The sequence below is a fragment of the Selaginella moellendorffii genome, unplaced genomic scaffold (genome assembly GCF_000143415.4).
Source record: "Selaginella moellendorffii unplaced genomic scaffold, v1.0 SELMOscaffold_4, whole genome shotgun sequence".
NCBI lineage: Eukaryota > Viridiplantae > Streptophyta > Lycopodiopsida > Selaginellales > Selaginellaceae > Selaginella > Selaginella moellendorffii.
Genome location: NW_003314265.1, coordinates 2,057,537 through 2,083,792, shown reverse-complemented (window position 1 = coordinate 2,083,792; position 26,256 = coordinate 2,057,537). Strand labels below are relative to the sequence as shown.

General features: G+C 49.5%; 8 protein-coding genes, 1 long non-coding RNA gene and 1 other non-coding gene across 11 annotated transcripts; 4 read left to right on the top strand and 6 right to left on the bottom strand.

Moving 5' to 3' along the window:
• The first annotated feature begins 6,395 nt into the window (after positions 1 to 6,395).
• LOC9654687 (shikimate O-hydroxycinnamoyltransferase) lies at positions 6,396 to 8,087 on the top strand. Its single transcript, XM_024669140.1, has 2 exons — positions 6,396 to 6,960; positions 7,033 to 8,087. The coding sequence occupies exons 1-2, from the start codon at positions 6,451 to 6,453 to the stop codon at positions 7,987 to 7,989; spliced, it is 1,467 nt and encodes a 488-aa protein (XP_024524908.1). The 5' UTR covers positions 6,396 to 6,450; the 3' UTR covers positions 7,990 to 8,087.
• On the top strand, positions 8,027 to 10,298 carry LOC9654686 (shikimate O-hydroxycinnamoyltransferase). Its single transcript, XM_024669002.1, has 3 exons — positions 8,027 to 8,143; positions 8,427 to 8,897; positions 8,944 to 10,298. Exons 1-3 carry the CDS (start codon positions 8,027 to 8,029, stop codon positions 9,895 to 9,897), a joined length of 1,542 nt encoding a protein of 513 aa, XP_024524770.1. The 3' UTR covers positions 9,898 to 10,298.
• On the bottom strand, positions 10,068 to 10,570 carry LOC112344375. Its single transcript, XM_024669001.1, has 2 exons — positions 10,304 to 10,570; positions 10,068 to 10,268 (listed from the first exon to the last, which is right to left on the bottom strand). Exons 1-2 carry the CDS (start codon positions 10,568 to 10,570, stop codon positions 10,086 to 10,088), a joined length of 450 nt encoding a protein of 149 aa, XP_024524769.1. The 3' UTR covers positions 10,068 to 10,085.
• A 784-nt stretch (positions 10,571 to 11,354) lies between these two features.
• LOC112344428 lies at positions 11,355 to 11,806 on the bottom strand. Its single transcript, XR_002991685.1, has 2 exons — positions 11,723 to 11,806; positions 11,355 to 11,665 (listed from the first exon to the last, which is right to left on the bottom strand). It is a non-coding gene; the product is annotated as an uncharacterized LOC112344428 (long non-coding RNA).
• Positions 11,807 to 11,933: 127 nt separating this feature from the next.
• Positions 11,934 to 13,680, top strand: LOC9653920 (shikimate O-hydroxycinnamoyltransferase). Its single transcript, XM_024669139.1, has 2 exons — positions 11,934 to 12,547; positions 12,626 to 13,680. Exons 1-2 carry the CDS (start codon positions 12,038 to 12,040, stop codon positions 13,580 to 13,582), a joined length of 1,467 nt encoding a protein of 488 aa, XP_024524907.1. The 5' UTR covers positions 11,934 to 12,037; the 3' UTR covers positions 13,583 to 13,680.
• Positions 13,580 to 16,447, bottom strand: LOC9653919 (calmodulin-binding protein 60 B). The gene is made up of 8 exons (XM_024669137.1): positions 16,062 to 16,447; positions 15,850 to 15,925; positions 15,724 to 15,785; positions 15,154 to 15,653; positions 14,938 to 15,098; positions 14,668 to 14,871; positions 14,375 to 14,609; positions 13,580 to 14,310 (listed from the first exon to the last, which is right to left on the bottom strand). The coding sequence occupies exons 1-8, from the start codon at positions 16,139 to 16,141 to the stop codon at positions 13,718 to 13,720; spliced, it is 1,911 nt and encodes a 636-aa protein (XP_024524905.1). The 5' UTR covers positions 16,142 to 16,447; the 3' UTR covers positions 13,580 to 13,717.
• A 246-nt stretch (positions 16,448 to 16,693) lies between these two features.
• On the bottom strand, positions 16,694 to 16,767 carry TRNAE-UUC. Its single transcript has one exon. It is a non-coding gene; the product is annotated as a tRNA-Glu (tRNA).
• Positions 16,768 to 17,887, bottom strand: LOC9654685 (sirohydrochlorin ferrochelatase, chloroplastic). The gene is made up of 7 exons (XM_002964089.2): positions 17,650 to 17,887; positions 17,529 to 17,590; positions 17,365 to 17,475; positions 17,222 to 17,314; positions 16,996 to 17,130; positions 16,889 to 16,935; positions 16,768 to 16,822 (listed from the first exon to the last, which is right to left on the bottom strand). The coding sequence occupies exons 1-6, from the start codon at positions 17,885 to 17,887 to the stop codon at positions 16,897 to 16,899; spliced, it is 678 nt and encodes a 225-aa protein (XP_002964135.2). The 3' UTR covers positions 16,768 to 16,822; positions 16,889 to 16,896.
• Positions 17,888 to 18,287: 400 nt separating this feature from the next.
• LOC9653918 (serine/threonine-protein kinase PBS1) lies at positions 18,288 to 21,944 on the top strand. Of its 2 annotated transcripts, XM_024669136.1 has the most exons (13): positions 18,288 to 19,172; positions 19,303 to 19,394; positions 19,458 to 19,567; positions 19,627 to 19,742; positions 19,815 to 19,871; positions 19,941 to 19,979; positions 20,058 to 20,405; positions 20,462 to 20,713; positions 20,769 to 20,929; positions 20,980 to 21,059; positions 21,113 to 21,260; positions 21,323 to 21,472; positions 21,534 to 21,944. In XM_024669136.1, exons 1-13 carry the CDS (start codon positions 18,932 to 18,934, stop codon positions 21,792 to 21,794), a joined length of 2,055 nt encoding a protein of 684 aa, XP_024524904.1. In that variant the 5' UTR covers positions 18,288 to 18,931; the 3' UTR covers positions 21,795 to 21,944. The 2 variants fall into 2 exon arrangements, with proteins under 2 accessions (XP_024524904.1, XP_024524903.1); XM_024669135.1 differs by having other exon boundaries at positions 19,941 to 20,405.
• Positions 21,945 to 22,138: 194 nt separating this feature from the next.
• LOC9653917 ((E)-2-epi-beta-caryophyllene synthase-like) lies at positions 22,139 to 23,239 on the bottom strand. Its single transcript, XM_002964088.1, has one exon. It carries the CDS (start codon positions 23,237 to 23,239, stop codon positions 22,139 to 22,141), a length of 1,101 nt encoding a protein of 366 aa, XP_002964134.1.
• Positions 23,240 to 26,256: the final 3,017 nt, after the last annotated feature.

Sequence of the window (26,256 nt, the reverse complement as noted above, 5' to 3'; positions counted from 1 at the left end):
GGTAAGCTAGCAAATTGGAAAGGAAAAATTTGTGGCTTACACTTTTCTTCGGTTATTCTCCTCTAGACTAGGAGGATAGTTTTGCACTTTTTACCATGCCTTAGCAAGTATTTTTAGGGATGAACTTACCTGATACCCTAGGGAGTGGTTTCTCAATCCGGGTATGCTCACCTTATAATCCCACACACCAAAATTAACGTTGCTACTTATGGGCCTTTATATATCTATCACTAGCCTTGCCAAAATTCCAATTTTGGCTTTGTCCAATTTAGGTAGATAGTTTTCTCTCGTCTCCGCAACTTTTAGACATTTGGATAACACCTTCTATCCATCATTTGTTAGGGACTTAGTCCCTTGGGCCTTATCTATTGCCCTTGCGACACTAAACACCACCTCTTAGTGTTCTAGAGTGTTTAGGTGTTCTAATGTTGGCATCTTTGACAATGAGCATTCCCTTTTTTAACATTGGCTTACTATATTGCAACATAAGCAATTTATCCCCCATAAGGGTATATTTAACTTCCTTATGCTAGAAGTCTTGGGTAGCTACCTTCTACTAGTTAAACTGATTATTTGACACATTTTGTTTAGTTGCCTCATAGTTGTCAAGTCCTACAACTCAGTGCTGGTGCTTTCACACCTCCATTATTATCTGGGTCACCACATTCTAACTGCATGCCTTCCAACTTAGGATATGCCATTCTCATTTCCATTAGAATTCCTTTGGGAAATGGTTCTCATGAACCTATGAACTCACTTTAAGGTATCATGCTTTGGCACATTCGGTGTCTCCACACTATTGGCTTCACAAGCTTACTTTTATGACACTTCTTATTTATGTCTAGGTCCTTGCTAAAACCAATACAATTTTTTCTCATACCAACCATCTGTTAGCACTGCACTATAGAATTTACACACAACTTGTGTCAAAGTTGTTTTCTTTTGGGAACACCTTCCCCACAACTTAGTATGGCACATTTTACTATTGATGAAATACTCACTATTCCCATACTTGGATCTTATGATCCTCTTCAATCCTCGTGGGGCACAACACACCTTAGTCCAAATGCTTTTTACTAATCCTTTATGACCATTCCTTAACTTTACTCGAGTCATCTAGCATTTTTGGACTTGGCTAATCCATAAACCCGTAAGGTCCTATTTGTTAGGTACCATGGAATATAACTTATTGCATTCATATCCTACTCATAAGGACCATTTTTGTAAGTGTTATTCTGACACTTGATTTTGTTTTCTGGGGGCAACTTTTGCCCCTTATGACTACTTGTCCATGTGATGAGAATACCAACTCATCTCTAAGTACACCCCTAACTCCTTGGGTTGTTCCAGCATTTATTAAAGGTAGCCCCACTACCATTTCAAGGACTTGAGTCCTCTTCCGTATTTGACTTCCCATGGTCAATTAATTTTAGTCTTAAATTCATGAGCACCAACCTCAACTATATAAGGATAATCTTGTGACTCCTTTATTGTTTTGGAGTCTCTATCTTTCCTATGATCCCAACTATACTTGTTTATCACAACTACATTAACTAGTTTACTGAGTCAAACACTTATCTGGATCACATCCTCAACTCTCTAAGGAAACCTTTATATTGTTCCCAAGATCCTAAAGTCATTCCCTTACTGGCCCTTTTTTATCCACCACGTTGCCTATAAGTTCACACACAAACTGTAGTGGGGAGCCAAGTCCTCCTGACATGTTGTTCTTTAAGGATAGGCCCAATCCTAGGACCTTTTGATGCCAATACAAGTGGTGATATACTTGGCCACTAATAAGAGTTAGATTAAGGAACAGCTCCGATATCAAATTGTAAGCGATTAAATTTTCCATTCTACTTTAATCACTTAACCACACCACTGACCAATTACAGGAGTCGCATTCATAACCTCCCTAAGTCTAATTCAGGACTTAGGGCTTGCTAACCTCGAGAATGGCATTAATGCCACTTAACCTTTGCACCTAATCCAAGTGCTCCACGTGTTCGATCCCACGACCGACACCCCAATGTACCACCGACATATCAACCCGTTACGCTAAGGCTATGCCCCTTCACCTTGGTCATACTGATGATCTAACACCACCTATATCACAGTCCTGTCTCTCAAAGATTGGGCCATCCATCCATGAGTGATTATATTATATCCACTCTTTAGCATCCTTAGGATGCCCACAAACATGGGGAATAGCTTTCCCTAATATCCCTTTTTTGGTCCTCTCCAAGTCCCTTCCTGTCTATGGCCGTGTTTGCCAACACTACCACTGGTTCAAGGTTACCAAGCCTGACCACTAAGTCTCATAGTCCTTTAGGACTTCCTCACCACACAATTGTATATTTGGTCACTACACTAGAGGACTGCACCTCTTTCTTTCCATAGTCTGGGCCTTTGGGACAACATTTCAGAACACCTTGGCTCTACGCGAGCCTTGTGAGTACTCTCCCCGCCTTCCGCATTTGGGTGCTTTAGCCATGGGCTTAAAGCAAGGTTCCATTAAGCCACACAAGGTATCCAAGTATGTAGTGCCACCCATGTTTAGATTAGGAGCATCGACCATTCGATCTCCCAGGGGAACTAAAGCCGACTTTTGAACACTTCACCAAACTACCCCGCTTGTCAGTTTGTATTCACTCTAGTCTTGGACTTCCTAGTGGTCAACTCATCACCCAACAACTGAGTACAGCCTTCCTGGGCTAAATTGGCCTTTCCTGGCCAAACTAGCTCCACTAGACTCCAACCCCACATTGCCTGTATTAGTATTCAGACTCGGACTCAAACTCGAACTCGGACTCGGACTTGGTCTCAGTCATAGTCTCAGACTCGGACTCGGACTTAAGTCTCGGTCTCGGTCCCGGTTCCACCTCAGACTCCATCTCGGACTCCATCTCGGGTCCATCTCGGATTCCATCTCGATGTAAGCAACTAAAGAGAACAACTTGAGAGACGATCCATAGGGTTCAAATATAGAGGGAAAGGGCCAATGAATAAGAGTGCACCCGTTTTTCTAATCGGTTAAAGGTCTTGGGATATTTGAGTGTCTTGGGTTTGAATAATACTAGGTTGGGTGACCTCCCGGGAAGTCCAAATCTAGGAGCTTACACTCGGATCCATCTCGAACTCCATCTTGGGTCCTCTTGTGTCTCTTTTCTAGAGATTCATTTATTGCTTGTTTTGTGCTCGTTCTTCGAGCACTTTGTTGGGAGTTCTACTCCCGCTCTCGACCTTTCAAGTCAGAGCTTTTAGTCCAAACGTGTTATGCTCGTTTGGCTTTCGCTTCGGCTACTACCATGTGGCACCCTTTCGGCTCTACTTTGGGGCCTAGGGATTTGGTGTTTCACATTAGCCTTTCCAGGAGCCTAATATTATTTAAACCCAAAGACACTTAACCCTAAATATTCTAATACTTTTAACCCATTAAAAAAGGGGGTGCATTCTTATTTATGGGCCTTGTCTTTTTATATTTGTCTTTCAAGTTGTTCTTTTTAATTACCTACATACCTTTGTCACTAAGTGGAATGCAATCTCCAGGATTTAACATCTATACTACTATAGCCTTAAAAGAAAGCAATGGTGAATGTGATAATACTTGATAAACTAAAAGTGGAGTGACTCATAGTTATACTTTAACATTCCTTTATAGCTTAGCATGGTAAAGCATATGATTCTATTATCACTCTAAACCTTAAGAATTCTACTTTTATCCATGACCAACATAGAAGCATTTGTCTGGCATTAGATGCAATCTAATGGTAGTGAAGCCCATCCATTACCTCCACGACTATCCATTCAAGCTGGGTGAACGTGTTCTAGCCTCTTGGTCTTCTAACAAAATTGCAACCTCTCCATAGCACACTATAACAACCTCTCCATAGCATTATATTCTCACCTCTTGTTTTTGTTAGGCATGGCAAAAGAACCAAATTGCACATTATCACTCTTGAATGGCTTGAAATTCTGCCCATGACATCAGCCATTGCTATGGGCAGGCATACAGTTCGTGAAATATCCAATGCTTGTGTTTTTCTCATACTACTATTCTATATGTACCAATAAGATACTTATTATTGACACGTGTCCTCTGCATGTCTTTTCTACCCTTTTTTTCTAGTTCAAGTAACAAAAGTGACAAACCACCAGAGATCTGCAAAAGCCTATCGAACGCATCCGCCCACCAAATCTTTTTGTTCTGTGATGAAAAGAAGTTACCACCTTCTCCCTGCCATAGCATTAAAAGTTACACATGCTTGCGAACTTTTCGACCAGACAATTCCTCTTGTGTGTTTCTAGGCTACTCTCTTCAAATCATGCGCTAGAAGAACAATCATGTCCAATGTGGTTCATATAGCCTCCGTCTGCACGATTGTCCCAGCGATTCCAATGCGCCAGCCTTGTACTCTCTGGCTTTGCAACTTTCAGATCCAGCTCCTGTCCGAAAACTATCTCAAGCAAGTCTACTATTTCCCAGAAGCAGTGGATTCGTCACCAGGCTCCTTCGATCGATTGGTGACGAGCTTAAAAGTATCTTTGTCTCAGGTTCTCGTTCCATACTACCCAATAGCAGGGAGGCCCCGGATTGCCGGTCTCGACCGCCCGGTTCTCGAGTGCAACGACCAAGGTGTCGAATTTGTGGTGGCATTTACCAATGTGAGCTTCCACGACTGGGGCGATTCCATGAAGCACTGCTCAATCGAGCATGAGCTCAACCCGGCACAGAAGGAGATCACGGATCACGAGAACTTCCCACAGCTCAAAGTCCAGGCAAGTCCGGAGACTTTACGTTGACCTCTTCTGACCGTGTTTGCAGGTCACCAAGTTCCGGTGTGGCGGGATCGCCCTCGGCCTCGTCACCACCCACATTGTCACCGACGGCTCGTCCATCTTTGCGTTCTTGAAGGCCTGGTCGGATATCCATCAGGGATTGCCACCGCCGAATCCACCGCCATCATTCAACTCCAGCATCCTCAGGGCCCGAGAGCCCCCCAGCATCAAGATGCCCATCCGGGACTACGTCTCGGTGGCATCGTCCTGGCCCAGGATCACAGTGGAAAGTCCGGGGAGGATATCTCTCCCAAATACCACGTCCGGGCATTCCACATGAGCGAGCTCCAGCTCTCGCATCTCAGAGATCGCATCCGGCCCATTCTCCTACGGCAGCTTCCCGACATCCTTCGAGGCCGCCGCGGCGCTCGTCTGGAAGTCCTAGGTCGTGAGCTCACTTCGAGTGCTTAGATGACATGGAGGCCTCCACAAGATTAGTGTCCATGTCGACTGTCGTAGCGATCTCCAACGGTAGCTAGGTAAAAGTCAAGTCATTTGTTTCTGTCGTTCGCAGCTATGGCATCTCAACAGTGGAAGATATCTTCAAAATCGCGTACTACGGCAGAGGACGCATGTCTGTAAGAATCCATTCCATAGAAGAAGATGAGAAGAAGCTCAGCTAACAGGGCTGCAAACCTCGGGGTCAATGCACATTTGCAAGCCGATTTAATGACCAAGAAATTCCAGCTTTTGCCAAGTGTATCGGCGGCTTATAAGAGAATATATATAAAAATTTGTTACTGCTTCCAATTGTTTCACACATAATAATGTTGCTTCATGCTTGATTGAGCGCATAGATCAATCCCAGGACTTTCAAGCAATTACATGTTTATAGGCCTAGCTTCAAAGCTTTAAAACTTCGAGCTAGAATTCTTTCCCTTGCGGAGCTCCGGCAGCGGGATCTTGGGTTTGGATCGATGACCATCGTTGCGGGTGGGAGCAGGCTCTCCAGATCTTGGCACCTAAAGGATTAGATGGTTCGAAGGAAAAGAATCACATTTCCGTTTCATACGTTTGTGATGCGAGGAAACACCTGTGCGAACCACGCCGCTGGCAGCCACGCCCACAGGATCTGGGCCGCCGTCTCTCGGATCGGGCCATAGACCAGCTCCGTGACCGATCGTCCCTGTGATCATCCTGTTGATCGGCCCCTCGATCATCCCTGTGATCGTCCTGTCGACCGGCCCCTCGATCATCCTGGTGATCGGTCCCTCGAACTAAATTTGATCACCATCCCCGCCACCATCGATACAAGCAGGGACTTCGCCAAGAACTTCGTCGCGTCCCCCCAGCCCATCGTTCCGCCCGCGCGTTTGCTCCCTTCCAAGAAGGAAAACTAGGGCCGTAACCGGCAATTTTGTACACAAATATCTTCTTAGAAATGAAAAGGAGAAAGATTGCTTCCCGGTCGGGGGTTTTCTTGTTAAATATTAGAATTTGATCGCCACCTTTGAGTTCCCTCAACCAGTTCAGTGAACGTAAATCGCCAGTCGCCAGTGGAAGACAAGTCTCGAACGTGGTCAACTTTATTGGTCAACATAAGCGATTAGTTCTAAAGCACGAGGAGCTCGTGGGCAAGGTCGTGAGCTCCGAGTAGATTGGATCAACGACATGGTTGCGTCCATAAGCTCGGTAAGATTAGTGTCTGTGTCGACTGTAGTTCCCCAGATCCCGACCCGGCAGCCCTGCGTTCTCGCGCTCTCCAACTTCCAGAGCTACTTTTCGTTTGAGCGCTACATCAAGCAAGTGTTCTACTTCTCCGCCCCGGGATCTTCAGCTCTCAAGCAGCACGATGACCAGGAAGAAGAAGAAGAAGATCAAGAACAGAAGAGCCCTCGGATCGATAACCACGACGAAGAGGAGTTCCAGCGCCTGGTTTGCAGCATGAGGGAGTCTCTGTCGCGGTTGCTCGTTCCATACTACCCTCTGGCGGGGAGAATGCGGCGGCGAGAGCGGTTAACAACGATCCAGGAGCTCCACTGCAACGACGCGGGCGTCATGGTGGTGGCGGCGATGGCTAACACAGCCTTGGGCGACGCCCGGCAGTGCCCCATCGAGCACGAGCTCTACCCGGAACCCAGGGTCAGAGCTCCCGCCAACGCGCCGCTGCTAAAAATCCAGGCAAGTGTTGATTCTGTTGACTAAAAGAGTGTTGACTGGCTGTAAGCGTTGACTGGCATTGTGTGTTCACAGGTGACAAAGTTCCAGTGTGGCGGGATTGCTGTGGGAGTGCTCACCTGTGAGAACATCCTCGACGCCTCCTCCTCCTTCCCGTTCCTCCGGGCGTGGGGGGAGATCCACCGGGGCCTCGCACTGGCGGTGGCCCCATCGTTTGATTCCAGCGTGCTCAAGCCCCGCGATCCTCCGCAGGTCAATCTCCCCGTCCGCGACTACGTCGTCGCCCCACCGCCAGCAAGCACGGTGGAAGCCATGGCCAAATCCTCCCACGACGCCATCCCCGACCGCCAGAGGCTCTTCCACATCGCCCCCGATCGAGTCCGCGAGCTCGTCGCCGAGGTCCAGCGCGGGAGATTCTTCTCCTCTCGTGACGAGCCGCCGCCGAGCTCGTTCGAGGCCATCTCCGCCATGATCTGGAAGTGCGCCGCGGACGTCAAAGACCTGGACGATTCGGAGAGCATGACTTACATCTACGCGCTCTCCACCAAAGGACCCAAGCGCTGGAGCCCCGAGATCCCGTGCCACTACTGCGGCAGCTCCGCTCACATCCCCTGCCTGGCTGCTCCCGTGGGCGAGATACGCAAGAACCACATCTCCCACGCCGCCAAGCTCCTCCGCGACGATATCCATTCCGCCACCCAGGAGCGCATCCAGTCCGCCATCGACTGGATGGAGCTCCACCTCCGGGCCGGGATCTTCGTGGACGACAACTTCCCGCTGCCAAGGTGGTCGGGGAGAGCGATCAACAGCAACAGCCTCACGGCATTCCCGATCTACGAGCTCGACTTTGGATGGGGGAGGCCGCGACATTTCTCCTTCGTCTTGGATGCCGAGCCGGGCAGTGGAGCCGCCATTCTTCTTCCCACTCGAGATGGCGGACGAGACCGGCATCTGGCGATTCGGCTGCCCGAGAACCAGATGAAGAAGTTACTTGAGCACCAGTTCTTCCTCAAGTTCGCCACCCCGGTGTAGCAAACAAGTTGTAGACAAAATTGCTCTCCATAGCACTATGTTCTCACCCCTTGTTCTTGTTGGGCATGGCAAAAGAACCAAATTGCACATTATCACCATTCTGCCCATGACATCAGCCATTGCTATGGGCATGAAGCCCGATCCCTGGCATACAGTTCGTGAAATATTTCTGATACTGCTATCCTATATGTACCAATAAGACACTGACACGTGTCCTCTTTTCTACTTCTACCCTTTTTCTTCTAGTGCACGCCATATTGTAACAAAAGTGACAAACCACCAGAGATCTGCAAAAGCCTATCGAACGCATCCGCCCACCAAATCTTTTGTTCTGTGAGTTGATGAAAAGAAGTTACCACCTTCTCCCTGCCATAGCATTAAAAGTTACACATGCTTGCGAACTTTTAGACCAGACAATTCCTCTTGTGTGTTTCTAGGCTACTCTCTTCAAATCATGCGCTAGAAGAACAATCATGTGCAATGTGGTTCATGTAGCCTCCGTCTGCACGATCGTCCCAGTGATTCCAACGCGCCAGCCTTGTACTCTCTGGCTTTGCAACTTTCAGATCCAGCTCCTGTCCGAGAACTATCTCAAGCAAGTCTACTATTTCCCAGAAGCAGTGGATTCGTCACCAGGCTCCTTCGATCGATTGGTGACGAGCTTAAAAGTATCCTTGTCTCAGGTTCTCGTTCCATACTACCCAATAGCAGGGAGGCCCCGGATCGCCGGTCTCGACCGCCCGGTTCTCGAGTGCAACGACCAAGGCGTCGAATTTGTGGTGGCATTTGCCAATGCGAGCTTCCACGACTGGGGCGATTCCATGAAGCACTGCTCAATCGAGCATGAGCTCAACCCGGCACAGACCGAGATCACGGATCACGAGAACTTCCCACAGCTCAAAGTCCAGGCAAGTCCGGAGACTTTACGTTGACCTCTTCTGACCGTGTTTGCAGGTCACCAAGTTCCGGTGTGGTGGGATCGCCCTCGGCCTCGTCACCACCCACATTGTCACCGACGGCTCGTCCATCTTTGCGTTCTTCAAGGCCTGGTCGGATATCCATCAGGGATTGCCACCGCCGAATCCACCGCCATCATTCGACTCCAGCATCCTCAGGGCCCGAGATCCCCCCAGCATCAAGATGCCCATCCGGGACTACGTCGCGGTGGCACCGTCCCTGGCCCAGGATCACAGTGGAAAGTCCGGGGAGGATATCTCTCCCAAATACCACGTCCGGGCATTCCACATGAGCGAGCTCCAGCTCTCGCATCTTAGGCACGAGATCGCATCCGGCCCATTCTCCTACGGCAGCTTCCCGACATCCTTCGAGGCCGCCGCGGCGCTCGTCTGGAAATCCATCACCGAGGCGCGGGATCTCGTCGACACCGCCATCGCCACATTCGTCTACTCGGGCTCCGCCAAGGCCGGCAAGAACCGGCGGCATCCCCCAATCCCGGACGAGTACTGCGGCACCTCCGCCATGACCCTCGTCCTCCCGTGTCCGGCGCGCGACCTCAAGAATAAGCACATCTCCTTGGCCGCTCGCCTCGTCCACGACGACATCCGGGCCATCACCCACGAGCGATTCCAATCCACCATTGACTGGATGGAGCTGGAAGGAATCGGCAGCCCCGGGCGCAAGGAGATCGCGGTCAACATGAGGGCCGAGATGGCGGTCTACTCCGTTGACCTGGTCACCTTCCCCGTCTACGACGTTGACTTTGGGTGGGGGCGGCCCGCCCACTTCTCGCTGGTGCTGGAGCCGTGGTATGGCAACGGGGTGGTGGTGTTTCTTCCCACTGCCCAGGGAGGGACGCGAGAGCGCCGCATTGTGGTCATGCTCCTCGAGGATGAAATGAAGAGGTTGCTGCGAAGTGAGCTCCTCGCCAAGTTCGCCACCTTGGAATGAAGGGTTCTCGTAGAGATTCGAGGCAAAGCAAGTAAATTCGTTTCAACGATCGTTTCATCGATCGGAACAGAGTAGATACAAGAATCTCGGATTCTCGAGCAAAACAAGAATGCGATCCGAGAGGGAGAGAAACTAAGAACGAGTGTCGATCCGTCCGTGAGAGAGGAAAGAAAGGACAGAGGCCATCGTCAAGGAGAGTGAGAGGACTCGGCGGCACGAGCGGTGCACATCCTGGAACACGGAACCCTCATGAAGGCTTGGCTCGTCCGGGACGGCACCTCCTTTCCCTTGCCAAGCTCCGGCAGCGGGAGCTTGGGCTTGGATCGATGAGCATCGTTGCCGGTGGGGGCGGGCTCTCCAGATCTTGGCACCTATGAAGGAAAAGAATCACATTTTCGTTCCATACCTTTGCGATGCGAGGAAACATCCGTGCGAACCACGCGGCCGTTTCTCGGATCGGGCCATAGACCAGCTCCGTGACTGGTCCCCGGATCGTCCCTGTGATCATCCTGTTGATCGGCCCCTCGATCATCCCTGTGATCGTCCTGTCGACCGGGTCCTCGATCATCCTGGTGACCGGTCCCTCGAAACTAAATTTGATCACCATCCCCGCCAGCATCGATACGAGCAGAGACTTCGCCAAGAACTTCGCCGCGTCCCAGCCCCAACCCATCGCCAGTGGGTATACTAACTTTGATCACCAGTGCCGCTAGAGCACGGACTTGGCAAAGAACTCCGCCCGCTCCCTCCCTTCCAAGAAAGAAAACTAGGAACCATGACCATTTGCCTGACCCTTGTATGGACAAAGAATGCTTCTCGGTCTAGGGCGTTCCTTAATCGCAGTCCAGCCCAATAAACGAAAAAGTCTGGAAGTATTGTCAACTTTGGTCAACATAATCCTGAAGCACTGGCGAGGTCGTGAGCTCATTTCGAGTGCATTGGATCAAACAGACATGGTGGCTTCCACAGGCTCGGTGAACAGTGGAAGATAACATGTACTACCGCAAAGGATGCATTGCCTTCAGCCTTTTCACGTCAGCTAGACCTCAATGCACATTTGCAAGCCGACCAAGAAATTCAAGTTTGCTGTAAGGATAGTTATAAATTATTATCATTGTTTCCTAAACTGGAAAGTGTTCTCTACTCAGTGACATGTTTCTTTAAAGCTTAAAGTTCTGAGAACTCGTCAGCGACAGCTTGGGCTTGGATCCATGGTCGTTGCCAGTTCCCCAAGCCTGGATCAAAGAATTAAATCGAATCTCACATTTTCGTTTCATACCTGAGAACCACGCCCCGTCTCTCAGATCACGCCATAGACCAGCTCCGTGACTGGTCCCTCGATCATCCCTGTGATCATGCTGTTGATTGGTCCCTTGATCATCCTTGTGATCATGCTGTTGATGGGCCCCTCAATCAGCCCAGTGAAACTAGTTTTGATCACCACCACAGCCAGCGTCGATGCAAGTTATATGTACATTACTCTGTGTCCCTTAGGGACTAATACAAAAGTGAATCACCCTTAGTGCTGTTCACTCAACAAAGCCATCTTGCTGTCCTCCACCTACTGGCGATCGCTGCCTTCCAACTGTAGCTGCTGTGGTCGTCGCCTCCACAACACATCCAATGCCAAATCGCTTTGTCATGCCTCTTTTATTACCGTGGCAAGTGGTCTCCATTTCCACTTCACATTTCCCTCATGCTCTACTCTGTAGCACAGGGTCCATTGTCATCACCAAACTGCCAGAGCCTCCTTGTTTTTTCTGTGTTTCTGGAGCAATGCATCCCTCAAGCAAACAGCAGCCAATGTGAGCCTCCACCAATTTACCATGATCGCTGAAATCCAAGCGCTCTGCTCCTCGAAGTAGTTGTGGTTCCAAACTTCCCAGAGTGCCCATACCCCAGATGCCCGCCATATCTCCCATCTAGGGACTTGGCCAAGAACTCCCCAGCCCCAGCCCATCGCTCCTTCTAACAAAAAAAACTAGGGCTGCAACCATAGAATTCAATCGCACCTTTGTGAACGTAAATCGCCAGTCGCCCGTCTCGAAATGTGGGCAAGTTTATTGGTCAACATAGTCGATTAGTTCTAAAGCACGAGGGGCTCGTGGGCGAGGTCTTGAAGTGACTTCGAGTGCTCGACATGGTAGCGTCCATAAGCTCGGTAAGGTCAGTGTCCGTGTCGACTGTAGTTCCCCAGATCCCGACCCGGCAGCCCTGCGTTCTCGCGCTCTCCAACTTCCAGAGCTACTTTTCGTTTGAGCGCTACATCAAGCAAGTGTTCTACTTCTCCGCCCCGGGATCTTCAGCTCTCAAGCAGCACGATGACCAGGAAGAAGAAGAAGAAGATCAAGAACAGAAGAGCCCTCGGATCGATAACCACGACGAAGAGGAGTTCCAGCGCCTGGTTTGCAGCATGAGGGAGTCTCTGTCACGGTTGCTCGTTCCATACTACCCTCTGGCGGGGAGAATGCGGCGGCGAGAGCGGTTAACAACGATCCAGGAGCTCCACTGCAACGACGCGGGCGTCATGGTGGTGGCGGCGATGGCTAACACAGCCTTGGGCGACGCCCGGCAGTGCCCCATCGAGCACGAGCTCTACCCGGAACCCAGGGTCAGAGATCCCGCCAACGCGCCGCTGCTAAAAATCCAGGCAAGTAGCTCCGTTGATTCTGTTGACTAAAAGAGTGTTGACTGGCTGTAAGCGTTGACTGGCATTGTGTGTTCACAGGTGACAAAGTTCCAGTGTGGCGGGATTGCTGTGGGAGTGCTCACCTGCGAGAACATCCTCGACGCCTCCTCCTCCTTCCCGTTCCTCCGGGCGTGGGGGGAGATTCACCGGGGCCTCGCACTGGGGGTGGCCCCATCGTTTGATTCCAGCGTGCTCAAGCCTCGAGATCCTCCGCAGGTCAATCTCCCCGTCCGTGACTACGTCGTCGCTCCACCGCCAGCAAGCACGGTGGAAGCCATGGCCAAATCCTCCCAGGACGCCATCCCCGACCGCCAGAGGCTCTTCCACATCGCCCCCGATCGAGTCCGCGAGCTCGTCGCCGAGGTCCAGCGCGGGAGATTCTTCTCCTCTCGTGACGAGCCGCCGCCGAGCTCGTTCGAGGCCATCTCCGCCATGATCTGGAAGTGCGTCGCGGACGTCAAAGACCTGGACGATTCGGAGAGCATGACTTACATCTACGCGCTCTCCACCAAAGGACCCAAGCGCTGGAGCCCCGAGATCCCGAGCCACTACTGCGGCAGCTCCGCTCACATCCCCTGCCTGGCTGCTCCCGTGGGCGAGATACGCAAGAACCACATCTCCCACGCCGCCAAGCTCCTCCGCGACGATATCCAGTCCGCCACCCAGGAGCGCATCCAGTCCGCCATCGACTGGATGGAGCTCCACCTCCGGGCCGGGATCTTCGTGGACGACAACTTCCCGCTGCCAAGGTGGTCGGGGAGAGCTATCAACAGCAACAGCCTCACAGCATTCCCGATCTACGAGCTCGACTTTGGATGGGGGAGGCCGCGACACTTCTCCTTCGTCTTGGATGCCGAGCCGGGCAGTGGAGCCGCCATTCTTCTTCCTACTCGAGATGGCGGACGAGACCGGCATCTGGCGATTCGGCTGCCCGAGAACCAGATGAAGAAGTTACTCGAGCACCAGTTCTTCCTCAAGTTCGCCACCCCGGTGTAGCAAACAAGTTGTTTTCTCTTTTTTTTTTGTTGTAATCCGGCCTGCCAGCAGCAGCAAAGAAGAGCCACAGTAATTTACATTCTCCACTCTACCAGTTATTCCCTCGCTCTGGTAGATTTCTCTTGCGCTCAATGCTCACTCCTCTTCGATCTCTTCAATTCGAGCTCTTCTGGCAGCGGCCCTCTTGCGGACAAATATCCCCCACCGCAACGCGGCCTTGAGCTTGAGCCACCCGACTTTGCTGCCTTTCTTCTCCGGCGACGACGGCACGCTCTCCACCGGGAAGTAATCTTGCAAGTTCATGTTTGGCATGCTGCTGGCCTGATCGTTTGTGGCCACGTTGAACATGCGCAGCAGCTGCTGCATCTGCAAGTTCATGTCCTCGCTCTCCAGGAGCTCGAGGCTCTTTGCACGGATCTCTTCCTCCGAGTAGAACTCGTCGTTTTGAGTCGTCTGCCTGTGGAGCCACTCGGCTGTGGCCGTGGGTGCCTGCTGCAGATAGCTGGGGTTGGGATTTACTTGTGGCGAGTAAGCCAGTCCTGAGCCAGAAGGCATTGATTGTTGGAGAGACAGGCCGGTGCTCATCGCGTTTTGATTCCTCTGCTGTTGATGTTGTTGTTGCTGCTGCTGCTGCTGCTGCTGTTGGTGCTGTTGGTGCTGCTGTTGTTGGGAGGAGTAGCTCTCCACAGGGCTGGAGACTGGAGCGTAGCTTGGCTGACTACCCCCTGCTTTAAATGACAGATTCACAGCTGCGTCAGTGAAAACACTTGAAAAGCTAGCTCCTAAGCGTACCATTTGTCAACGCTGTCCCTCTTGGAACAAGGCCGAACTCCTGACTGCCGGGAAACCCCTGCTGCTGCTGCTGCTGCAACGTACTGCTTCCGCGGTTTCCATTGGCTGGCTCTTCCGTATGTGCGTCGATGCCACGGAGAGAATGCGGCATAGAACCAATCAGTGCCTCACCATCGTACTCGACCACACTCTCCCAGTTCTCGTATGCCACCTTTACTAACTTGTCGACGTATACCTGGATTAATAGAGCCGCCAGCGTGTTACTAGACAACTAAATTAAATTAACGTGTTACCTTTTCGGCATCGGACAGGGAGTCCACAGAAAGATACTGCCCACCGGCCATAAGGCCCATTAGCTGAAAGATGTTGTTGAAAATGACACCGATATTTTGCTTCTCGTCGGCATAATAGACATACAGCTTTCCGCTGAGGACGCACGTTTTAGCATGCTCCACTGTTCCTTCCCACATCTTATTTGACATGCCACTTCCAAGAATCTGCGCCAGACCAACTACATGAGCTGACAGAGAGAGAGAAAGAAAAAACTAACTTTCATTACTTACGTTTCGTAGTTTCTGCGGGTCCATCACCACCAGACGCAGAAAGTCCTCCACAGAAAATATTCCAGCTTTGTTGAGCCTCTTGTGGAATGCCCCGTCCTTTCCAATCTTGTCAAGCCTCCACACATCATCGCCCAAAGCGGGAGGATAGTGTTTTTTGTAAACTGCGCAAATATATAAACAGGTAAGCAAGACAATCTGCGAGGAGTGGGGACTTACGTTCTCCACGGTGGTCTTTGACGGAAAAAGAATCGGTCTTGCCCTCTCGGATGCGCGGTCCTTCGAAAGAACCAGGAGAGACGCGTACACCGAGCCTGAACTTCCTGCTCCTGATCCAGCTAGAGTTGTCAGTGAAAGTAAGCTCTCCAAGTGTACCTACGCCTTCTTTGAGTGTGACACTCAAATCTCCTGTAAGAAGGGGCCGCTTCCCTTCACGTTCTCGGACAACGTATGTGTCAAAATCTTCCATACTCCAGTCTTCTTCGTCGTCAGCCGAGAAGTCGCCTTCCAGCACAACAATATCAAGTTTTGCTCCTGCTTCAGCGCCAGTAGTTACAACCTGCCCTGTGTTGGCATCCTGTAGGACGACGTGAATCGCAGAGCCTTGCTCCCCTTCGACTTTACTGCCAGTGAAAAGCGGCAGCGCTAGCTTGTTTCGAAACTGCAGGCGCAACGCTCTAGTATCGGCACCCTGGATGCGTTTCGGCGATGATTTGTAGCTGAAACGAGGAGAGAGCAAGATTTAATCGCAAGATATAATTGCAGAAAAAAGAAGAAAATGAGACTTACGTTAGTCCACCTTTCATAGAAGGTGCTAACTTCGCCAAAGCACGCTCGACCTCTTCTCCCACCTGTGCGATCGAACAGTGAGACCTTTGAAGAAAAAAAGAAGGAAAAAAAACAATTTTGACTCACAACTCGACGAAGGAGAGGTTCCAAGGTTGAGCACAATTTCTGGAGACTGTCCATCTTAAGAGCCTCAACAATGACGCTGAATTCACCATCAAAAAAATCCACCATCAGTGGTCTTCCAAAGAAAAAAATTACACAAATCAAAACGACAATTTTAAGCTAGGAGTGAAGAACCATGTCCGAGAGACCCTAGAACAAAGAGAATGGAAGCTCACCTCGCAAGCGCTGGCCGCTGTCGCTTCTCATTAGGCAATCCATCGCGCGCCGAATCCAGAGGCCGCTTCTCCCTCGACATCGCAGCCCGAAAACCCCCAAAAACCTCCTAGATTCCGAGCTTCCCCGCAATGCCGCAGCTAACCTGGGATCCGTGACAGCGGCGGCCGCCCTACCTCTTCCACACAGCGGCAGTGGACTGCGATCCACCCCCTGTTCATCCAGGATCCCGGGAGGAGGCGCCGCCGATTGGATTGTGGCGCTGCCAATCCAAAGGAGACGAAGGCGCCGAAGATCCAAAGCGCGTGCAAAAGAAGTGTATCAGGGATGCTGCTACTTACACACTGGGGACGTTCTTCGTTCCTACCCGGAAGCGAGGAGACTGGACGGCTGGGATGCGACCACGTGCTTTAATACCGGCCGCCAGATGCTACATTTTTTCACGCGGAATAGAAACTACGTGGCAACGCGGGTGGCGCACGTGCGTACGGAAAGCGTGGTCTTTCCCGACGTCCTCCGTACGGCAACATGGTTTCGTCACCCTTGGTTGACCGATAAACAAACCCTAAAACGCAGAGGTCTCGAGTTCGATTCCAATAGAAACGTTAACCATAAAATTGCATGGACAAAAGAATTCCATTGCCGGGATTTGAACCCGGGTCGCCTGGGTGAAAGCCAGGTATCCTGACCGGACTAGACGACAATGGATTTATGAAATATTGCCCAGTTTATTTCATTCCACCCTTTGTTTGGGCTCTTGGAACTTTGAAAAAAAAATTCTTGCTTGTTAAGAAAGGAATCGCGAATGAGAAGACTTGAGAGAGCGTACCTGGTATTTTATGATGCATTCGGAGAGATGGAGCTTTCCAGTCCAATCTGATCGAAAGAAAGAGAATGCTTTCAAGGCACGATGGAAACAAAATAGAATACACTGACTTGGTGGTTTTGCTCTTGTTTTCGCTGGACCACGGCGATCTCACGACATCGTCCAGTTCCAACACACATGTCGCATTCGTCGGCTCGTCCCTCGGCACGGCTCACGCAGTATTTCATTCGGTCCTCCAAAACATCCTGTCACAAGCATTGATTCAATCGCTAGGAGTATCAGTACCAAGGGCCAAGAAAAGAAAAGAAAGAAAAGAGCTTGCTTTTGGAAGCTTACCACCATGAGTTCGTGAAGGCCGATGGGAGCAGTCACGAGATATCGAATTCCGGGATGCTTTGCGGACGCCGCTGCTGCTAATGCTGGAATGTCCTGTTGATCGTGAGAGAGTGGACCTTTTTCCACCAAAAAGTGTTTCTTACTTTGTTCCAGTGTCTTCCTGGGAAGAGAAAGTATGGACTTACGATGACCCTCTGCGCTCCTAGCTCCACGCAGCGATCAAACGCATCCTCGATCGATGGAGCTGCAAGTTCCTGCAAGAACAAAGAAATGTTCCCCCTCAGTCGCTAGACAAGAAAAATCATACCATATGAGCAGCTTGCACGATCTCATGCCCGGTCTTCCTCTTGTACATCTCTACAAACTCCTCTACAATGCGCTCGCGAAATTTCCATAAAAGCGCGGCAAAGAGATGAAGAGCGCCTTACCCAGCATCGAATTCGATTCCGCCCGGCGCGAGCCATGATCCACAATCACGATCCCATCCCTCGATCCTCCAGACCCCGCCATTTGCTGCACCGCAGCTCCCGCAAAACCCTGATTCCCTCCTTCGCCCCCAGCGCGCACAATCACCCTCCCCCTCAATCCCTGCCCGAAATGCCGCGGGAGACGATCGTCGCCGCGCCGGATCAGCTGCCTCGCCGCTCCCAATGAGCTCACATCCATAATCTTTCGCGCTAGTATGCCCTAGGCAGCCACGTGTGCAGCTTAAGTGGCGCCACATATACCTCCAGCTGGCATACACGAGGGCTGACGTGTCTCTACCAAAGATGGTAAATTCCAAATCTACCCCTTTTGGAATGTTAAGAAAGGCAAAGTGAAAAGCGATTATTACCAACCATGTATGGGCTTTAGTGGTTGTTTTGTGGCCGCTCCTTTAAGCCAATGCAACCTAAGGTGAGCTGGGTAACTGAGCCTGTGTGACTACTTATGACCAAGGACTTGACCGGAATTCCATCCAAATGGTGGTGGTGTAGAAGAATAACAAAGAAAAAAAATCGAGTTTGCGTATGACGCATGCAAACGAAAGAGATTGAGAGGCAAAGAAAAGAAAGGTAAAGAAAGTGAGCAGCGCATTCAAGCTCTTTCAAGTTGGTTGGGAAGGAAGGTAGGGAGGGCTTTGCATTCACTGTCCTCTCCTGGAGAAGCGAGCGAAGAGCAGCGATCCTCGAGAGCGCGAGAGCGAGCGATCGATTGACTAGGAAGAGTCTTGGTTTTCTTTTTCAGCGCGACTATTTGCAATCACTGATCCCTGATAGCGATGGAGGAGCTGCGAGGTTGAAGAGCGAGCGAGCAGCGCGGGCCGGGGTGTCAATTTCGTGGTTGGCTCGCCAAATTTCTTCCCACATAAATCCGCGGGTCGGTTTCGTCGATTCGGGTGGATCGTGTGGCAACATCAGGGAAGTGCGTGGTTTGTCTGGAATTGGGGTAGATTTTGGAAAGGATTGATCACCAAGAACGAGGGAAAGAACTCGATGAGGGCAAAGAGGGCGTTAAGAGTAAGAGACACACCGAGGCTGTAGCGATCATGAGCGTTTTTGCGAGCAAGAAAGCGTTTTGGCGTGGGGAATTCGCGAAATTGGGCATGGTGGTCGTGTGATTTGATCGAGGAGCAGCTGCCCAAGAAGAGATCTGCGCTTCTTTGCATGTGATTCCAAGCAGGAAAACGCAGAGAGGGGGGAAATCCTTTCTTTCTCTTCCTTCTTCCCGATGGTGGGAAGAAGGCGAATGCAGCTCAAGCCAAGCTCCGCGGCGATGGAGGCGAGCGAGAGGCGTGTGGAAAACTCCCTGCCATCGCCGAGGTCTCCCTCTTCCCCTCCCTCGCGAATTGTCGTCGGCGTCAAGCTGCGCTCCGAGTGCCGTGAGATGCTCACCTGGATCGTTGCGAAGCTCGCTCAACCCGGGGACCAGATCGTTGCTGTTCACGTCGTTCGAGCCTTCCCCGACACAGGTTCGATGATCTTCTAATTCGCCTCCCTTTCTTTTCTCTTGTTTGTTCTTCTATGGTAGACCTCTCAGTTTAGATCGTTCTCTGTCATTTTCCTCATTAAAAGAGCGATTTTTTTCGATTCTTCTAACAGATGATATCCTGGATTCATCGATCAAGCAGCGACTCGACAGCACATTCGAGTCCGTGCTGGGAGTTTATCAAAGCATTTGCAACCTCAAACAGGTATGACGAGAGCATTGAGCTCGCAACGAGAAACACAAAATGTGAGGTTTTTTGTTGGCTTAGGTCCGCCTGGATATCAAAGTGGTGTCTGGAGCTTCGCTGCAAAAGGCTTTGGTCGAGTCCGCCAAGCTCGAGAAAGCATCCGTTTTGATCCTCGGGAAGTCCAGCAAAGGGTATGCTATGATGATCGATCTTGGTGGAATGTTTCTTAGTTTTTCCTTTCTTTGCACAGATGCTCCGAGTCGCTAGTGAAGTACTGCACCAAGAGGCTGCCTTCCAGCTGCTTGATGATCATTGTGGATCATGGCCAAGTGTTGCTTGGAAAGGAAGGCTTGCTAAGTGCTCCAGGTAAAACTTTATTTCCTAGCTAGCTATGGCCAAAAAGTTTTCTAGCCAGAGTGACTATGATCGATTTTGTAGCGAAGAAAGAGGGGCCGGCTACTGTGAACACCATCAAACCCTATGGACAATCCAAGAGTGAGTTCTCCATCTCTTTCAAGTCGAAGTTCTTCTTAAAAACTTTTGTTTTTTTTTTCTTGCTTCAAGGTGACATATCTCTTCATTGCCAAGAACACCAACACGCAGGTTGGCCTCTCATGAACCGTAGTCTCTCTTTGGAAAAATCTCTGGAAAAAGTCACACCTTCACGAAGTATTTCTGTAGTAAAATGGGCTCTCCAGCTGCCGGACAGGCTCAAGGAGGCCTTCGACAAGCAGGGTGGAAACATGGTTCGAATGCTCGCGTCCTCAGCAATGCCCGACCAGCTTCGACACGAGAGCTCTCTCCCTCGCTTGAAAGGCTCGCCACACGCAAAGCATCGCGGCAGCCCTGTGAAGGAAGTAAACACATTGAGCAGCAGCGAGGATAATAATCCCCGGAGCCTAGCCGCATCAATCCAACCTTCCGGCCAAGTCTCGTTTTCACAAAAGATCAGTCGCGTCTGCAAGGACAAAGCTTGCGCTTGCTTCACGTTTGAGGAGCTCCAAGAGGCTACGTCAAGCTTTTCTCCGAGTAAGCTCATCACATTTTGGTGGTTTCAGCTGACAACCAACTGTCGATCTTTCCAGATAACTTGGTCGGGAAAGGAGGCTGCAGCAAAGTTTACCGAGGAACTCTTTCTGGTGGCCATGTCGTGGCTGTGAAGTGCTTGAATCAGGGAGCAACCGAGGCGGACGAGGAGCTTCTCACCGAAGTGGAAATCCTCAGCACGCTCAATCATCCCAATATTGTGGGATTGATCGGCTACTGCGTCGAGGGAGACACCCACATTCTCGTCTACGACTTTGCCGCGGAAGGAAACCTGGAAGAAAATCTCCATGGTAAGCTAAAGTTGAGATTTTGGGTGTGGATCTCATTTCTCTCTTTTTGTTTTAGTTGGCAAAGACAAACCATCGCTAAGCTGGTCACAGAGACATAAGATTGCTGTTGGTGCGGCAGAAGCGTTTGTTTACCTCCACGACACTTGTGCTAGGCCGGTTGTCCACAGGGATGTGAAGTCTTCAAACATCCTCCTCAGGAAAAACTGCAAGCCACAGGTACTGAAAGGATTCGTGCAGGAGAGATTTTGTTTGATTTGCTTGGATAGATTTCGGACTTTGGACTGGCTAAATGGGCTCCGACCTCGACGACGCACATAACTTGTAGCGATGTTGTTGGAACTCTCGGGTATGGACAAGAACCAACACGAAAGTTCCTGATTTTCTTGGCTTGTTTTGTAGCTATCTTGCTCCCGAGTACTTCATGTTTGGGAGAGTGAGCGACAAGACGGACGTTTACTCGTTTGGCGTGGTTTTGCTCGAGCTCGTCACGGGACGGCCACCGATCGATATGTCCAAGCCCAAAGGCGACGAAAACTTGGTCGCCTGGGTAAGCAAAAACACTACATCTATATTCTTTCTTCTTCGATCATTCCAAATCCAAATTTTCAGGCAAGACCACATCTCGATTGTGGAGGCATCGAGAAACTGGTTGATCCGCGACTGGAAGGAAACTTTGACGAGAACCAGCTGAGAAACATGGTTGTGGCGGCAACGTTTTGCTTGAGACAGTCACCACAGTACAGGCCTCGGATGGCGCGGGTAAAGTTTCCCTCTTTTCTTCTTCCTCGATCATCTTGATTCAAGGCTTGGATCGTCGCAGGTGCTGAGATTGCTGTGTGGAGAAGATAGCAGGATTCCTTCGGGGCGATACGACTTCACGGACGAGTACCTGGGCGAATTCAAGGACCAGAGCAACGAGGTGAGGAAGCATCTGGCGCTGGCGATGATGGGCGTGGACGACGACGTCGCGTCGCAATCGAGTGCGGAGCAAAACAGCATCGATTTGATCCACAGCGAGGACCCCAATGAGTACCTGGGCGGCCGCTCCAGCAGCTTCGACAAACCCGCGAAAGATCAATAAGATCTCGAGCAAAATGATAGATGCATATATGGGGGATACAAGTTTTGTAAAAGAATGCCAGCCCCTACAAAAGATAGCGTGGCTTCTTCATTTCATACTTTTCTTCTTGGAAATATTCATCAATATTCAAAATAACCAGATTGAGGCTTTTGAAAATATCAAGTTTTTCGACTGGGTTGGATTCTAGTAGAGTTTCACGGATCTGCTGGATAGTTCCTGGCTCTGTGTTATTTGGTTATGAGAGTCGGGTAGCTTTTTGTGAGCTTTGCTAGTAGTCGAAACTCTTTTGCTTGGTATGCATCTTAACAGGAAGCTTTATGTTTTATATTTCATGGCCTTTTCATTCAGACTTGCAGATGGGGATGAGTTGGTTTGTACTCGGGGAGTATGATAGTCTGCGTATCATGAAACAACCAAGTCCCACTGAATGGCTCTCCTGTTACAAATGGATTATCAACACCGTGGTACCGAGCTGTGAGGTAGTGCCAACGTAGATTTCCAGGGATGAATGCCGGAATCGCTCTAAGGTACGCCAGAAAGTCGTGGTTGCCAGATTCCATTGCTTTCCTCGTCAGGATCTCGTGGTAATACATGAATTCTTGTTCTTTTTCCTGAATCATGGCGTTCGCCTTATCGACTGCCTGCTGAACAGAGCGAACGGTGTGGTCCGTGAAGAGCAAGAGAAAAATTATGTTCTTGAAAGTTTTCTTCCTCAGCTCCTTTGGGAATGAAAAGATGTCGTTCACCAGCCAGATATGATCAAACATGGCATCTATCGCCCGCAGGTACTCCTCGCTTTCCAGATCCTTGTCTCTCAGCTCGACTCCCAGGCACATCTGCGAGAAGTTAAGCAGCGGCTTGACAATGAAGTCCTCCCGGCGATGCACAGCGTAAGACTCTTTCGTGAACTCCTCTTCGTCGACTTTGGTCGAGTAGCAGCCAACAAATTTCCTGTACGAGACGAGCAGCCGCTGGAAGAGGAGCGGCGACATGAGCTTCCGCAGATCCGGGACGAGCTCGGCTTGGGCGACGAGCACGGGCTTGTTGGGAACTTGGGCGATGGATCTTTGACCGGAGGCAAGGCTCATGTAAGCTTCCAGGATCTCGTCCCGCTGCGAAGGCTCCTCGTCGACCGCATCGTCGAGAATGGTGATAAGCCAGGTGTACTTGGCGGCCGCTAGAGCGTGCCTGGAGTCGCCCCAAGGCACAACGAAGGTGCCGTAGAGTGGCGTCCTCCACTGGGTGAAGTATTTCTTATCTGCAGCGGCATTGGTGGCATTGATCTTGAGGAAGCGAAAGGCCCAATCGTTCGCCTGTCTGGAGACGGAGGCGTAGTCTGGGTGGCACTGCAATGGCAGCGAGCAGCGAATTTGAGGCAAGTACATGCTCTTGCAGGCGAGGAGCTGCTCCAGAATTTGGAGACGATAGATAGAAGGCGCGGCCATTATCATTCACTTTGGAGAAGGAAGAGCTAAGGTCCTCCTCTATTGAGGCCATCTCTTAAACTATTGAGGTGTGAACAGCGAGATAAGAGCCTGTGTTATTCGTAAACCGGTGTAGCAAACCGGTGTAGCGTGAAAAAAGTCCGTACTGCACAATATTGCGTCTGCCATGGGGTGACATTTCATTGGGGCACCATAAATATGTTGCTATTATGTACATCTGATCGGCACCTAAGGTGATGGGATGAATCTGCAAATAATTTCCAAAATGTGGTTAGCCATACATACTTATTCTGCACATCCATAATGGCCCATGACACATGTCCATCATGTCATTATTGAGGTGAGGACAGCTGCTATGGTAGAGTTGGTATTAGTACTGAAAAAGTACAAGCAAAGTGATTCAGGAAGTTTTGATATATAATATATATAGTCAGTGTAATATATTATATATTACACTTACTGTATACTTGATTATATTTGACTTTTTATTTTGCGCGTGAATGCTTCTAATATTGATCTTGGAAGTGTGTTGATACAAAAGAGTCCAAGTGTGCTCAGTCAGTGCATCCCATTGCATATATAAACCATACATTACAACCAGTGGAGGTGAACTACTTCGTGACAGAACTAAAGGAGTTGTCAATAGCTCTTTGAAATCCACGAACGCCTATTCATAATCCGGAGACTAGATGAAAGATGACATTGATGATTTCAGCAATACTTGCAATGGTGTAGTGAGATAAAAAAGATAATCCACAAAATGACCAAAATATTGCACTTTGCCCAAGAAGTGTTACACATCATTTATACACTTTGAAGTAGGGAACTTTAGAACAGCCATAAGTTTGTCAAGATCAACTTGCAAACCCTCACAAGAAATATAGTAACCAAGATAAGTTGTGTTTTTGGACCCAAATACACATTTCGACCATTTCAGCTTTAAACTAACATTTGTAGTCGATCCAACACTTTACAAACATCACGAACATGCTCCTCTTATGTCCCTTCTAAGTGGATCAAAACATTATTAATGAAGTCAATAGTCACCTCTAGCATATTGCAAAGAACCTTATTCATCATCTGCTTGAAAGTTGCTAGAGCATTGTTCAAACCAAATGGCATCACCAAGAACTCATACAAATAAAATGGTGTATAAAAAGTAGTCTTAAAAATATCTTCTTCGGCCATCGGTATTTGCCAGTACTTAGAAGCAAGATCTAGCTTAGTGAACCAATGACTTCGCCCCAAACAATCTAAGAGATCAACAGTGTGAGGAAGAGGGTACACATCTGGGATCTTCACTTCATTTAATGGATAATAGTCGATGTAGAAACAAATACTCCCATCATGCTTTGTCACAAGATGAGGATCACATGCCCAAGGACTCCACAACTTCTGAATAACACCCTTCTCTAACATCTCTTTGATGTTTGCACATAAAATCTTAATCTCTTTGGGTGACCAACAACGAACAGGAACCTTGATTGGACAAGTATCCCTAATTGGAATCGGATGACGTGTAACAATCTTGGCCCCAAATGATAGGTCAAATTCAAAGAGATCAAAATACTCCTTCATGAGCTGGTCAACTGCTGCAACACAAAAATTGTCAGAGGATTGGAAAAGGGAAGAGCAAAACAAAACAGAAACATAAGAGGAAATAGTGGGGGAACAAAAGTAATGGAAACAGAGGTAAAAGTAAAGGGACAAAAAGGTATAAAAGTGAGAGGAATGGATGAAACATAAGGAAGTATGAAACAAAGGGGAGAAGCCTCAAAGTCACACTTGGCATAATTACGCTGAAACCAATCCATACCAAGGATGAGGTCAAAAGCTTGACTTGGCACCACCCGCAATGATTACAACTCAAGTTTGAGATCGCCCATACGCACAACCAAGTTCACCTCATCTCGTGCACATGCATGTGTACAACCGTTGCCATAAAGAATGAAAACTGGTTCCGCCGCACAATGCAAGTGTAGACGGCAACGTGTGGCAACAGTTCGAGCAATAGAAGATAAACTCAAACCTATATCAACCAACACAGTGAGAATAATAGAAGACCTTTTGTTATAAAAATGAGCTTAGAAAATAAACACTGAATGAACTGGTGCCTAATAAACCCCTTGATGATACTCCTGAAAGAAAGATAAAGGGGTCACTTACTTATTCGCGCAAGGTCCCTCTGTTACTCGTGCGACTCCTCATGTCGCGAATGTGACTTCAGGTATCGAAAGATACTTGTCGGCCAGTCCTTACGGACACTCTTTCCTTACTGCCATGACGGCAGAAGGTCAGTACAGTTGGTTCCCTTTATTGTTCCCACTTGAGCTAGTTGAGAAACTGGTCAATGACCGTGTACTTAAATCGGATAAACATAAGGTAGGAACCCTATGTGTTTCTTGCTGAGCATACTCGGCCTGGTTTGAGAAACTCATGTCATTGGCTTGCACTTGCTAGTGTCAAGAACCCCCGTGATATTGAGATTAATCCCTCAATATTCGCTAGATGATAGCTTACCGTGATTGCCAAACACCCTCGCTATCACACCCTTTGTGTTGGTCTCATTTCGGTCCCAAATGCTATTTAGGGAAAGTGTCTAGATTAGCTCATTTGGCATATCTATGGAATGTAGAGATCGGCCTGAACACAATGGTGTTCGTCCCGTGTCCAAATTCGCAATCCAAGGACATTCCATATTTAGTAAGTTTCGGACTTGTCCCAGAGACTAACTCCTGGTACTAAGGGAGGCTTGGGGTGAAAGCCCAAAGCGTGTGTCCCTCAAGGGGGGGGGGCTGTGGGGGGTTCCAAATGTATAGTAGGGATAGTGGTTGGAATGCATGTCCGACCACCTGAGACATTAGTTTGGCTCCCGCTGGGCTGTGTCGCTCCTTGTTCTACGTCTGGCTTGGGTCTAAGCCCAAGCTCCACGCTGCTCTAGTCGGTGGAGTACCCCCCTTCTTGCGTTAGGCCACCGATATGCCAAAATTGTGCCAGACTCCGTCTGACACCATTTT